A 15,309-nucleotide genomic window follows, 5' to 3' on the forward strand; every position below is an offset into this window, starting at 1 on the left:
AATATATATAAATTTATATATAGACTTATCTCTTTACATAAAAATATTTCATTATCATTGCGATATCAGCTTATATTTCCCGACTGTTAATATTGTGCATTATCTTCTTTATAACTTACTATATATAATCATGTTTTTTATTGCTACTTTATGATAAAATTATTCTTGCCAAAGTTTATGTAACAATTAAATATTTTAATTTTGCAGATATAAAGTCAATATGAATAGACGACCTAAGAGAAAAAATATAAAAAAACCTTTGCGTTATGAAACTACCGAATCTTCTGACAATGAAGGGGAATCAGCTAAACGATATAAAGAGCAAAACAAGACTTCTGTTACAGATGAGATCAGAAATATTCGAAAGAATTTATCACAATATGAGAATGAAGAATTGGCTAAACAGAAAGCAATTAACAGTGCATCCAAATGTCATTCTGCATCCATAACGTTACTCTCAACTGACAAATCAATTCACTTGCCGTCACATATAGATGATTCATCTATACATGGTTCTCAACCAATTATTGCATCTCAATTGGCATTAAATTCTCGACCTTTTGCCAATACAACTCCGATATCTCACGATCAATTTCCAGTGACATCTGTAACAAATTCATCTATCGTATCTCAATCTTCATTTTGTACGATATCTAAGCCTTCATGTTCTTCAACAATTAAACATCCATCATTTACAAATTCTCAAACATTCTCAGAATCTCAGATTTTATCTTTTCCATTAACTTCAATGATTGATACTGAACAAATACGTAATAAAAAATATGATTATAAAATGAATAATAATACAGAGTGTCCTATCGGAAATATAGAAATACCTTGTCAAAATGCGACTAAACATCTTTCATCATATGAATGTTTGCCAGTATCATCGGCATCTCATATTCCACCATTAATTCCGATGACAAATAATATGGTTCATTATACACCACATCATAATAGAGAATCAACACGTAATCAGAAGATGGCACATCTTGAAAATACAATTGAATCGTCTTCAGTAATAAGTCCTGAATCTTATACATCATCTTCACCTCAATCTTATTCATCCTCACTGTCACGTGATTCCGAGACTCCATCATTGACTTTGCTGTCAGCTCCAGTACCTCATAATAATGTTACTTATAACACACAACCTAATTATACACTCACTTCTAATCACGAATATCCTAATCCCACCATAACGTATCATCAAAATACTCTGCAGGAAAATACTAATATTATCAATGAAATTAAAATGCAAGTGATGGAATGTGTGAGAAACGTAATGACAGAATTCAGGTAATGAAACAATTCTTTTACAATTTTAAAATAGCTTATCTGTCTTTTTTGCATGTTAATAATAGACTTGTGTTTATGAAACTTTTTCTCTATTTTTTCCAGTAATTCCTAATCTCTATAATGTAATTTTTATCTCATTTTTTGAAATTTTTATATAAGACATAAAAACCATCTGTTGCATTAATAAATTTCAAGATTTACTTAATACAACTTTTTTCTTGTTATTTAAAATGTAAGGAATTTTAGAAACATTTTTTATTAGAAAATTATCGAATATTTAACACTTTGTTTATAATTTTTTTGTTAATAGAACGAGGAATCAATGCTTACATATAGAAAAAATAAATAGAAGACCTGTGAAACCAAACATAATCCCGTTTCACACTGTTGAAGCAGTATTAAAGTTTAATCGGTCAGACGACACAATATATACCGAAATAGTAATAATTTTTTGATCTTATCTTTTTAATGAATCAATATTTTATTATGTAATATGTTATATGTTATGTTAATGCATATTATCTATAATAGGTAGAATACCTTGCATCCATTGGAGGACGAAATGCAAAAGAAATAATACATTTGGCGTTTAAAGAGATTTTTACTACAAATGTAGCCCTATCATTCACATGGACAGGCAAAGACAATAATAACCGCTCTATAAAGGAAAAGTTATCGGATCAACGAATAATTAATGCTTTATATGGTATGTCTACAACAAGAATTATATTTTATATATATTCAACGACAATAAATTTGCAATAATACTCATATAAAATTATCTTAATTCAAGCATAAAAAATAAAATTACTGCAGTAAAGATCTCGAAAAATGAAGTAATAAAAATATTTAGAATTTTTAATATAATGCTTATTTAGATATAAGGCCTTAAAGTTGGCCCATTGTAGGTCATATTCAGACGGTCGCTTATTCGTAAGCTGCATGTGCAATAATATTGGTATCGCATATATGTGATTCACGGATAAGCAACTTTCTAAATGTATAGCCTATAATTGACTTTAAATTCTTACTTTAAAAAAAAATTCTGACTTCAAATTCTTACATTATAAAAATTATTTCTTACACTAAATAACCGCAAATATATATTTTTATTGCTTAATTTTTTAAGAATGTTTATATTACAAACTTATTGTAGTTGAATTTCGAGATACCCTATATATGAATGTATATTTCAAAATAAATTTTATATAAATCTATAATAAATTTGTAATTAAATCACAGATAATTATTTTAAATATCTGCTAGTTATTTAAAATAAGTATTTTTATTTTAGATGCTACTTCTGTACATTCAAAATTAACAACGGCTGAGTTTAAATATTACGTATCGGAAGCCTTACGCTCAGCTAAACAAAGACACCGACATCAACAGCGTATGCACTCAAGAGATCAAAATGATCAAGACGAATCGCGCGAAGAAGATCTTCATCAAGTAAATTAATAAGTTAAAAGTTTTTGTTTATAAAGTTTAAATATGTTTGAAAAAATCTTTTTATTTTATCTACTATAAACTATTCATATTATTATGAAAAAAAGCAATGAATAGATGTGACAGTTTTTTATTTTAAGTTTTATATAAAGAAGAGTGAACTCATGCATATTGAACAATTTTTTATTTTATCATATCACTTACGCAAAGTTTTATATAAAGAAGAGTGAACTCATGCATATTGAACAGTTTTTTATTTTATCACATTACTTACGCAAAGTTTCATATAAAGAAGAGTGAATTAATTCATATTGTAAAAAGAATTAATTAATAAAACGCTAGAATTTATATATACATATATGTCTCTACTTATTTTTAATTAGATATATATATATATAATTTTTTTATTTTATTTTATAAAAAAAATTCTTTTTTTGCGGAATTCTCTTTCTATCCATATGATAGATCCATATAATAGATCCGTTTGTAATAAAATATATTCTTAAATTGCTATATAAAATTTAATATTATGTAAGAACGTATACATGTGTTTGCTTATTGTATGTATGCTACTGTGAAAAGTGGTAAACTGTTACAAATGATTATAATGTAGATAATGATATAATTATATACAATATTGCATGACTAAAATTATATGTGTTCTAATTTGTATACATATATTTAATAATTATAATATGGTATATATAATCGTCTTCAATTGTTTATATATTACTTTTTTTACAGAGACATTATATTTACATACAATATAAACAAATACATGATGTATAACGTTTCTATATATAATATTAAAATTTATATAGTAATTTCAGAGTATATTGCTTTAATTTCATCTGCATAGACGGCGTCATTATGTAATGTGTCTTCCTATTTTATACAGTATACGTTACGTTTATACATAATTCGTAATATATATTACACTAATATATATTACGGATTACGTATAAACATAATGTATACTGTATAAAATAGGAAGACACATTATATAATGACGCCGTCTGTACATATCGCTTTCAACTCGCATGTGCATATGACTCTCAAATCGCGCAAACTTTGCAGCATCATATGCAAGCAACAGGCGTACGTATCGCTTATTGAGATTGCGCGCAAAAGTGTGCTAGCGTTTTGCGTACATATCGCTTATTGAGATCGTGCGCAAAGTGTGCTAGCGTTTTGCGTGCATACCGCTTATTGAGATTGAACGCAGTGTGCTAGCGTTTTGCTACCGCTATGACGACGCACTGGAATAGGGTTTTGCTTGCGCAATATGAGCCATATTTGTGCGCGACTTGCTAGATATTTACGCGCAAAATGTTTTCTGGGTATATATATATATATATATATAAATAGTGTGTGTGCGTGTGTGTGTGTGTATGCACGCGCGCGCACTACTTTGTTTATAAAATTTGCACAAAATTACTTTAACTTGATTCTTATTTTAACACTCTTTCTTAATTTTGTGTTATTTGCATAATAATTTTTTTTTTAATTTAACAAATTTTGCAGAATTTAATGGATTAATTAAAATATCTGCTAACATTTCTTGAACAATATTTTAGTTTTATTACTTTATTTTTAATAAATTTATATATGAATCTGAATTTAACATCTATTTTAGATGTTTGACTAGCACTCTATTTTTAATGCTATTGCATTGTGATTGTCTATATGTTTATATATATATATATATATATATATATATATATATATATATATATATTACTGTACATTTAAAAAATGTACAATGATTGCTACAGTGGTTGACTCCTCGTTTCAATCACAGGACTAAAAATTTTTTATTGATCTATTTATGTTGTTTAACTTTTTACTACAAGTATCTCCCTTGCATTTCCTATCATTCATTTTTAATCCTGAAAATCCACTTGTGTAATGATATTTTTTTCTTTTAATTCATTAATATCTTCAATTTTATATGTACTCTAAATATTTTTTTTTGGAGATTTTTTCTTGTTTGATTACATTTTTTTTTCTAAATTAAAGATTATAGTAATATTGTATAAGTATACAATCTATATGTCAATCTGGTGTATTACATATTCTTTTAGATCTTTTTAAATTTGTTCCCCAATTTTCTTTGACTGGTTTTTCTTTTTTAATTTCTGTTGTTTTTTCTGCATCTTCCTATTCATTACCTTCATCTTGAACTTCTTAAAAGAGATTTATTTATTGTACTTTTTTTTAACAAGTTTTTAAGCTTTTTTAAATGTATCTAAATTTTACATTTCTGCTATTATTTAATGCTTTTCTTTGTTCCACAATGTATGCCTTATTAATATCCTATAAAGAAATAACTCTTACTTCTCTTATTATATTGTGTGTGTGTGTGTGTGTGTGTGTGTGTGTGTGTGTGTGTGTGTGTGTAAAGGTCTTATTGTTTTTTTAAATTAAACCACCAATTTTTTTTATAAATTAATTTTTTTTATATAAATCCATTCATCACATTCTGTGTAAAAAATTATAAGGATGCGGATGTAATGAACAAAAAATGAATAATTTACGAGATATTTTATATCTTAGTTTGACATATTTTTTATAAAATATAAAATATCTCAAAAAATATTTAATTTTCGGTAATCTTATCTTAATACCTTAATGCACAGAATAATGAGGAATCAATTAATTTTGTAAAAAAAAACAGTTGTTTTTAAAAAAAGTATGCAACTGCATGTTGCAAATTACATATTTTTTTTAAAGCAACTGTATTTTTTGCACCAATTGATTTGTCTCATTATTTAGTGCATAAAAGTATTAAGCTTCTCAAAAATTAAATGTTTTTTTTAGGTATTTTGTATTTTATGACAAAATAGATCAAACTAAGATATAAAATATCTTGTAAACTATTTTTTTTTTTTTCTATTATACCCTTATAACTTTTTATACAGAATGTGATAAGAAATCGATTTATATAAGAAAATTATGATGATTCAACTTAAAAAAACAATGGTGACCTTTAAAACTCAAAAAGGTCACAAGTTAAAAAAAATTTTATGTACATTTTATTGGGGACTAAAAACCATATTTCCTTTATTTTCGTTACTTCAATCAGTTATGAGATATTTGTCCGAATAATTAGACGAACACCCTATGTATGGTTACTTTCATTCAATTCATGTTTTAACAAACCTAAGTTTTTTTTTTCAAATGCTCAACATATTTTTATGAGCTTAAAGTTTTAAATACAGTATATCTATTTTATATTGGCTTCTTACAATTTAAAATATTTTTATAAAATATATAGTATAAATAATTTATTTGTTGATTTGTAATGTAAGTTTTTAAATTTTATTAACATTAATATTATAAATACTACAAAGATGATTATAATATTCATTTTTTATTATTTTATTTGAATAGTCATGAAGATTGACAATTTTTATTTATATATTAAAGTAGGAAACAGAAGTTTTTAAGAATTGATTAATATAATGATTTTATTGATTGTTATTTGTGCAATGTTTTCTGCTATTGTTTCTTTTTTTGGTAAATTTAGTACGATTAAATAATGACATTTTATGTCTTATATAAATATATGTGTATATTCTACAAAGAAGTTAAACAAAATTAAATAAAATTAAGGATCAAATATACGAATTTTTTGCAGAAAAACGAATAATTTGTTTACAAATAATTTTGCTCTAAATAAGATCATTTCTCACAAATACTAGTTAATGAGAACAAATTAGAGAACATTTGAAGAAATATTGTACATACCATATAATGTCTATACTACCTACTTGTTCAATTTATTTCTGAATTTTGTACGCTTTCATTTGACTTTAAATATGAATCATAGATTTGTTAAAACATGAATCATAGATATTACATACACTCTTTCTTGAGATATCAATTTTAATTCTGTAATTAATATAAGAATTTATTATTGTTGCTTGTAACTTATATTTGTTGTAATACAGATATTTGTTTGTAATATAGATATCCTGAAGCAGCCACAACATTATCATATGCAACATTGAAAACTACATTGTACCGTGAAAGAATCAAACTTCGCCAAACTTTACCAAAAGATATGGAGACTCTTGCTACGAATTTATCAACTTACCAACCTCTTGAAAAATTTTACAAAGGAAATGTAACTTGCAGCGATGGAAAAAAAGCATTAATATTTACAAGTAATGAGCTATTGCAAGAATTACAAAAATCAACAGAACTTTATGTCGATGGCACATTTAATGTAAGTTTGTATATCTTATAATACACACACAGTATATTGTTTCTATATATGTATATGTATATGTATATGTATATGTATACAATAAAAATAATATATAACGATACTCGGTGTAAACTGTGAGGATGACGAGCCAGAATTGGATGTTCTTTTGTAATAATTAATTTGTTAAAACTCTTAATGTTCATTTATTAAATTTTTGATGTTAAAAACTGTAGATGTTTCGGTCAAGTACGCAACCATTATCAATGCAATAAAATTAGTTGTATATAAAAGTCATGTATGGATGAGTAATCATAAAGTTTTAACAAATTAATTATTATAAAAGAATATCCAACTACTGACTCGTCATCCTCACAGTTTATACCGAGTATCATTATTAATACACACGAGTCTACTATTTAAGAGGTTAAAAGTAATACATTTAAATAATGTTAACTTTGCAGATTGTTCCACGTGTACCATTAATGAATCAAATGTATACACTACATACTCGATATATGAATGTAATAAGTAATAAAAAAATATATTATAACATGAATTATCACTAGATAAAATATTGCATATATATAATATTACTCAATAAATCATAAAAAAAGATAGTATAAAAAAGTTGTAATATAAGTTAATTTATTTTATTAATAAATACTAATTTTATTCTTTTATAATATAGACATAGAAAATGTCAAATTTAAAAAAAGTAGTTTTAAAAAAATATAATTTAATATTTATTTTATATGTATATTATGAAGTTATAAATTATATAAAAGTATATGATTTCTCTTATTCTTTATAATAAATCTATGAGCCTTTTAAATATGTTTTTTCTTTAAAAAACAATAAAATCATGATTTGAACAATATCAATTGATGCTTTATCCCATACTCTTATTCATTGTTTAATTATAATAGGAATACTGTAATTTGTTTATTTTGCAGGGTATTGCTATGATCTTTATCCTGTGTGAAAGTCGTTCTAGTAATATGTACAGAGCTATTTGGAACAAAATTCTAGAGTTAGTGCCAATGCTTCAACATAATGTAAAATTTATAATGAGCGACTATGAGACAGCAGCCATGAAAGTGATAAATGAACAATTTCCAGCAGCAGCAGCACATGGGTGTTGGTTTCACTATAATCAAGTGTGCATTATAATTTTACATAATTTATTTTTTATGTTTATTCTATATTATTTACATAAACCAGTTATTATAATACATAAATATTCACTTACAGGCACTTTTGCGTCATTGGCGGCGATTAGGCTTAATGGATGCACCAAGAAACATTTTATCAATGACTATGAGTATGGCATTGGTTCCTTCTGATTGTTTTGAGGAAGCACTTTCCTTTATACAATTTGAAGTCGATCAAATTTCTCATGAATATCCTGCTGTTAATGATTTTTTAACATATGTACGCAAAACTTGGTTACCACTAGCATCAAAAGTCAGCGTTTATGATTGTCCTGTAAGGACAAATAATATAACAGAAACTTTCCATAACATAGCAGGAAGAAAATTCAGTAAATCTCATGAAAACGTCTGGAGTTTCTTAGGTAATGTTCTCATTAATATTTTTTTTCCATTTTATATATAAAGTAAACAAACTTTGACAAAATAATATGCTTACAGATAATCTGCGAATATTAATAACTGACGAAGAAATAAAACTGAAACGTTTAAAAACAACCGAAACTACTGAGCATTATACAACTATTAAAAACAGAAACCGAGATAATAAAATATTAAAAATGCAAAACTATTTTGCAACAGGCAGGTTAGTTTATATAAAATTCTATAACACATAATCTTTCATCGACGTTTTCTTTCGCAATTTTTAATCTTTGCATAACACATTAATAGCGAATTGATTATACATTATATAATGTATTATGCAAAGACTAAAACAGACTTTAATTTTAACAATTCATAAATTGACGCGATAATCAAGAGCTGTTAGATATGAAATTGACTTGACAGCGAGAAATAATCCACATCGAGATTCGAGACTTTTGAGAATCGATATAATATAAATTTTTTAAATGAGAAGAAAGTCGACTTATAAAAGCACACAGAATAGCTTTATTTATAAAAAAATTTAATTTATTGTCGTTTTTTCAATTACTTTTTTGTATATAAGCAGTATATTTTTGAAAACCTATTGTGTACTATTTATATCTATTGATTCCTATCATTTTTTAAATAAAAGCTTTGAAAAAAACAGCTATTTAAAAAATAACAATTTACGTAATCTTACATTTTTTTACATCAGATAATTACAAGAAAAATTGATGTATCTAAAAGAACAGATAAATGTGTGATTCTATTTATAAGATTACTTTTAGATTGATTTTTCGTAAAGATTAATTAAAAATAAATATCAATATTTTCAATTTTGTGTTAAATAATTTTCATTAAAAACGACTAAATTTGCGACTGAACATGAAATGAAGATATTAATTTCCATTTTCGGCATCCTGCATTTATATTGTAAATTTAATATTTTTATATGTTTCTTTTTTATTTCTACATATGTAATACATAGTAGTATATATGCAATACATAGTAAAAGTATTTTTTTATTCTTTTTAGGTTGGATCTCAATAATTTCTTACGTTTTTTCAACGACAAATATGAAAATATGATAAAGGATAAATTACTTTCTAATGGTATGTCTATTATTAGTAATTAATAAAATTTGATATTTGAAGCTTTCGCAAAGTGGAAAAATACTACCCTCTGATTTAAATTCATCTAAATAAATATATACAAAAAAAACTTTATCTTGTAAAGATATTATATTCTTAAAATATTTAATATATATGAAATAAAAATGTTAAATATCTTGATTGTATGGATATATATTTAAATTTAATATAAAAATTATATTTTTACAAAAGATAACATACCTAATTCAACATTTGATGAAGAATATGATCATGTGTATTTAGAAACAAAATCAAATACACTGCATAATATAGAAGATGACACAAAAATTAATACAAAAAGGAAAACACCATTACAAACATTAAATTATGAGGAAATGAATCATTCACGTACAAAATATCACAAAAGAAGACAAAATAATGTGTTAAACACTGATAAAGGTAAACATGTAAATTTTAATATTACATTTGCAAGCATCATACTTTTAAAAAAAGTGAAATACAGTGGTTTGAATAAAATGAAATAATATACTCCATTAAATTTATTTTTATTACTTTTACAACTGAATAACATAACATATATTATATAAATTTATAACAATTCTACTAGATAACAATTTTGTTTTTTTTTTTTATTTAGTATTTGACTGTTATTGATCTTATAAAATTAATGTTTTTATACATCAAAATTGATAACGGATATATAATAAGTTATTGTATATATATTCATATTAAACATATCATTATTTATATTCCCTTACAAACACAAATTATAATACAATCTTTTTTGTACATCTAAGATGTATATATTTGTTTATATTAAAAATAAATTTTGCAATTACAGTAACACAAATTTCAGATCCTACATAGAAAAATTTGGACATATATAACCAAATTTTTCTATGCGGGATTTTATGTTTTTAAAAAATATATATCGCTATCATATTATTATAATAAATATATTACTATAGTATCATATTTGTTAACAAAAAACTTTAATAGAGAACACGAAAACACACAAAAACAAGATATCTTAAAATTACCAGAGTTAAAGGTGATTTTACAAAGGATAGATAAAGTATCAAAGGAAGAAATAAAAATATCATCAAAAGAATCATCAAAAAAACGTCGCAGAATAAGAATTTAATTTAATTGCAGCAAGGTAATTATTTCACAGCATTCTACTGATGCAGAATTAAAATAAAATAAGATTTGTTAACTTCGACAAATATTTATATACTTAATATTAACATTTTCTTTTTCTAATAAAAATAAAATATATAGAAAGTACTGGAAGATGAATATTTATATTTAAATTAAGTAAATCATATTTATTCTTTGGATTAGAAACTGAAGGATGATATTAAACTGCATCAGAAGAAGAATGTACGAAAAACATATGTACTGTGTGTCTTGTAAACGAGCGTACACATGCTTTTATACCTTGCGGTCATTTGGCTTGTTGCTTTTTATGCATCGAACGTTTAGAAGCCGATCAATGTCCGATATGTAACATAACATATGATAATTACGTAAGAATTAGAAAACCATAAAACATTCATATCTATCTACATAAAACATTTATATCTATCCACGTAAAAAATTTAAATTTCAAAATTGCTGATATTAATATTACATGATGAGTTTCGAGAATTTAAGTTTCAAAAACACTGATATCAATATTACTCGAATGATATCAATATTGATGACAAAAAGATTCTGTGATAGAGATAGATGTTTGTGTAATTTTACTTTGGAAAGATATATATATATATATATATATATATATATATATATATATATATATATATATACATATATACACATCTATAGATTGATTATACATTGTTGCAAGCGGAGTTAATAACTTACTTTAATAAGATAGATAAAAGTTCGATTCTTTTCTCCGATAATAAGTGCTAAACACGTTACACTTTTTTCTATTTGTCTACAGAGTGGTTCTACAGTGCATTGAAAATTTCGGTTTTTATCGCGAAGAATGACAACTTAATAATGGCTTTAACTGAAAAATACTTTGTATTGACTGACAATCAGGCGACAATTTGCGTTGTAGGATCACCCTCAGAATAATAGTTTGTATATTTTGAAAGATGTATAGATTATAGAAATTTCAGCTTTTTTCAGATTTATTTTAAGTCAAAATATAGGTATAATTTATAATCAGATACAGACATTCAATTTCTGTAAATGTATGTTTCTTGCGTCAAAGATATATGAATGTTTTTATTCTTTTTTTGTTACATATAGTATGAAACTGTGATTTTATTTTATACTATTATACAGCCTTAACCAAATAAGGCAAAGTACCTGACTTATTGTATGTATTTTATATATAATACCAGAGATTATTACCTAAATATAAGTAGAGTTGAGAAGTTGATATCAATTAAATGTACCGGAATGTCTTTGCTATAATGGTACGTACAATTTATTTTATCCAATCGCATTGAACATTTAGCTACAAATTGATGGATGACGTCAAATTTTTTAATTTTTTTCCTGTTTATAACTATGAGTAAGAATGACTATGAGTTATATCTTTCAAAAGACGTATCATTATAGAAATGGCAGCATTTTATATTCTAAGAAAAATGTATCTTTCGCATATAACGTAATTAGAGATTCCAATTTGTGCAAAGCTATAAGATGCCAAAGATACTTTTACTTTTTTCTGTAATACTGTTACGAATATGTACTAAGTGTTGTGATAGTTTTATACTTCTAAGTAATATAGGTCATTTATATGAAGATACAGATTTAATTTCTGCAAATGTATGTTTCTTGAGCCAAAGATATTTCAATTCTTATTTTTCACTTTAAACTATTGTTTAAATAAATATTTAAAATATAGTGTGCCGCATTTTATATATTTAGTATCAGTGCTTCGTTTTCATTTGAATATAAGTAGAGAACGTTTGGTATCTCACACATTTGCACAAATTAATTCATATGTAATCGATGAAATGTACCGTTATATCTGACTGTCATAGCTGGGATGATTACTATTTATTATATCCAATCGTTGCGAATATTTAGCTACAAGTTGATTGGCAACACACAATTTCGCATTCATTTCTTCATTACGTCTTATTAGAGAAAACCGTTCATATTTTCTCAGAAACGTACTGTTATAAAAATTCGCTCATATAATTACTCTAAGTAATTACGATTGACATACAAGTTAACATATAGAGATTTTACATTGTACAAATGTACAAAATGTCGAGATACTTTTATTACTTTTTTTAATAATGTAAATTGCTCTGTAATTTCGTGCTGTATTTTTTTTCAAAAGTATAAATATTGTAAAACATTTATTTCTTGTAACATGTAAATAAATATTTTATATGAATGCTGCTTATGCCTGACGCAGTTATAAGCTAAAAAGTTCAGAAATTGTTAAAAATAAAACATTTTTCTACCTAAATAATAAAACATTTTTTTTTCATGTCTCGATAAATTTTTCTTACATTTTACATTGACAGATCTTTTTTTTTTTTTTTTTTTTTAGGTGGAGAAATCCTTTATGGATACCCGTGGTCCTCGGGGGAAGACCACGGGTTATGTGGGAGTCTCCTGGGAAAAAAGGTTTTTCCCAGGCATACCCACTAAAACTCCACCGGTGACCCTCACTGGCCTAGGTGGGGGAGTCCAGGGAACCGCCATGAGCATTACGTCCTGAAGACTCCCCCGGCCTGCCGCTTTATTGCAGCACTTTCCCGCCCGGAAGATACCATCCGGGCTGCCCGATTAACGGGCTTTATTTCCTTGCTTTTGTAAGGAAGCAGGGTCACCTCTGCCTCCCTACACCCCTCCCGATGTTGTTGGGGGGGTGGGGATTGGCACCTTGACCCCCGTCAAGGCGCCAACCCCCCCTATTTTCCTGTTTCGATGAGAGGAGGAGAGGAGAGGAGATCACGGATAATTCCATCTGACCCCTCTCCCCCCTCCCCCCCGGACCACTCCTTCGTAGTGGGGAGGGGTGGTGGGGGGGATTTTGTCGAGCTCGATGCACCCTTCTCACCCCCCCCCCCAGGTGTCTTTCTTGTCTAGTGGGGCGTGTGGTGCAGCGAGGAGGATCCAATCCCCCTCCCCCTAGAACCTTCTCATATGGGCTGCAGGGCGTCTTCTTCGTAGCGCTCTGCCCCCATCTCCTCCATTAGAGGGTTGAGCTGGTAGCTCTCCCCTTCTTTCTCTCTCAGCCTCCTCCTTCTGCGACATTACTTGCTCGCAGAAGGAGGAGACCGCCCTCCATTTCTCCTCCCCCTCCAGCATAGCCTTGACTATTGCCGGAAGGGAGAGGTCCCCCCCCACCACTGCGACCAGGACTCGGCGCTCCTCTGCCCATGCTGGACAGTCCTCCAAGGTGTGTTGCGCCGAGTCCCGGTCGGCCGCACAGTGGTGACACCGTGTTGTACGTTCCCTCCCGATTCGACACAGGTACTCTCCGAAGCATCCGTGCCCCGAGAGCACCTGCGTCGCACGAAAGGAAAGCCCGCCGCGGGCCCTACCCACCCATTCTGGTAGGCAGGGCCGGATGGCCTCGATGGTCCTGCGGCCCGGAATATCAGGGTCGCTCAACTGGATTCCCCAGTTCGCGATAGCCCTCATCCGGGCCCGCTTCCTCATATTGACTTCGGCCCCCGGGTGAAGTTGGGAATGTCTCCCTTGCTGTCGGAGCTCCTTTGTTTGCTGGTACACCTCAGTGTACATTTCAGCAAGGAGCTCCAACGGGAGCATTCCCGCGAGGGCCGTTGCCGCCGCGTACGACACCGTCCTGTAGGACCGGGTAATACGTATGGCCATTTGTCGTTGTGCCCTGTGCATTAGTGTCTTTATGCCACGACTGGCCATCATTTCCCCGGCCCACACCGGTGCCCCGTAGAGGGCAACGGAATGGACGGTGTTTGCGTAAAGGCGCCTTACCTTGGCGCTCGGACCACCGATGTTGGGTAGGAGGCGGCTCAGGGCATTGGCCACCTTCCCTACCCTGGGGGCTAGCAACTGAAAATGTTGCTTAAACCCCCATTGACCATCCAGGGTGAGGCCCAGGTATCTCATCTGGTTCCCCACCCTCACGCGGGCCGCCCCGACCGTGATGTGGGCTACTGGAGGTTCCCCGTGAGAGCCATCATGAAAGAAAACGGCTTCCGTTTTCTGCGGGGCCACCTCCAGGCCCGTTGCCGTCACGGCGCGTACAACACCAGCCGTGGCCAGGTTTGCCATGGCCACGGCTTCCCTCCAGTTCTCCCCCCTGGCGAGCACAAGTGTGTCGTCTGCATAGCAGACAACATCACAGCCAGGGGGGAGTTCCGCCCGGAGCACTACGTCGTATGCGAGGTTCCATAGAAGGGGGCCAAGTACCGACCCCTGCGGAACCCCGCAATACGCGTCCCTTCTGCGTAAAAGCTCAGACCTATCTCTGTACTCTAGCCGTCTCTCCCTGAAGTAGTCCCAGACCACGTTCTTGAGGTATTGGGGGAAGCCATGATACTCCATGGCCTCCCCCACCTTGTCCCAGGGGAGGGAGTTGAAGGCGTTGACGATGTCAAGCGACACCGCCAACGCCACTTTCCCCTCCTCAACTATCCCCTCCGAGAGGGAACGGACCCGCAGAATGGCGTCTACGGTTGACCGTCCCTCC

At 29.8% G+C, this 15,309-nt stretch overlaps 1 protein-coding gene across 4 annotated transcripts; it reads left to right on the plus strand.

Annotated features, from left to right (window-relative positions):
- Window positions 1–220: 220 nt before the first annotated feature.
- Window positions 221–12,396, plus strand: LOC137000614 (uncharacterized). 4 transcript variants are annotated; one of them, XM_067357786.1, is made up of 11 exons: window positions 1,186–1,299; window positions 1,610–1,739; window positions 1,831–2,005; window positions 2,594–2,751; window positions 6,721–6,979; window positions 7,915–8,118; window positions 8,213–8,534; window positions 8,611–8,755; window positions 9,571–9,647; window positions 9,879–10,085; window positions 10,647–12,396. In XM_067357786.1, the coding sequence occupies exons 4-11, from the start codon at window positions 2,714–2,716 to the stop codon at window positions 10,679–10,681; spliced, it is 1,287 nt and encodes a 428-aa protein (XP_067213887.1). In that variant the 5' UTR covers window positions 1,186–1,299; window positions 1,610–1,739; window positions 1,831–2,005; window positions 2,594–2,713; the 3' UTR covers window positions 10,682–12,396. The 4 variants fall into 4 exon arrangements, with proteins under 4 accessions (XP_067213885.1, XP_067213887.1, XP_067213886.1 ...); XM_067357785.1 differs by having other exon boundaries at window positions 9,879–12,396; XM_067357787.1 differs by lacking the exons at window positions 1,186–1,299; window positions 1,610–1,739; window positions 1,831–2,005; window positions 2,594–2,751 and having other exon boundaries at window positions 4,465–6,979; window positions 7,423–8,118; window positions 9,879–12,396.
- Window positions 12,397–15,309: the final 2,913 nt, after the last annotated feature.

This window comes from Linepithema humile, chromosome 6 (genome assembly GCF_040581485.1).
Source record: "Linepithema humile isolate Giens D197 chromosome 6, Lhum_UNIL_v1.0, whole genome shotgun sequence".
NCBI lineage: Eukaryota > Metazoa > Arthropoda > Insecta > Hymenoptera > Formicidae > Linepithema > Linepithema humile.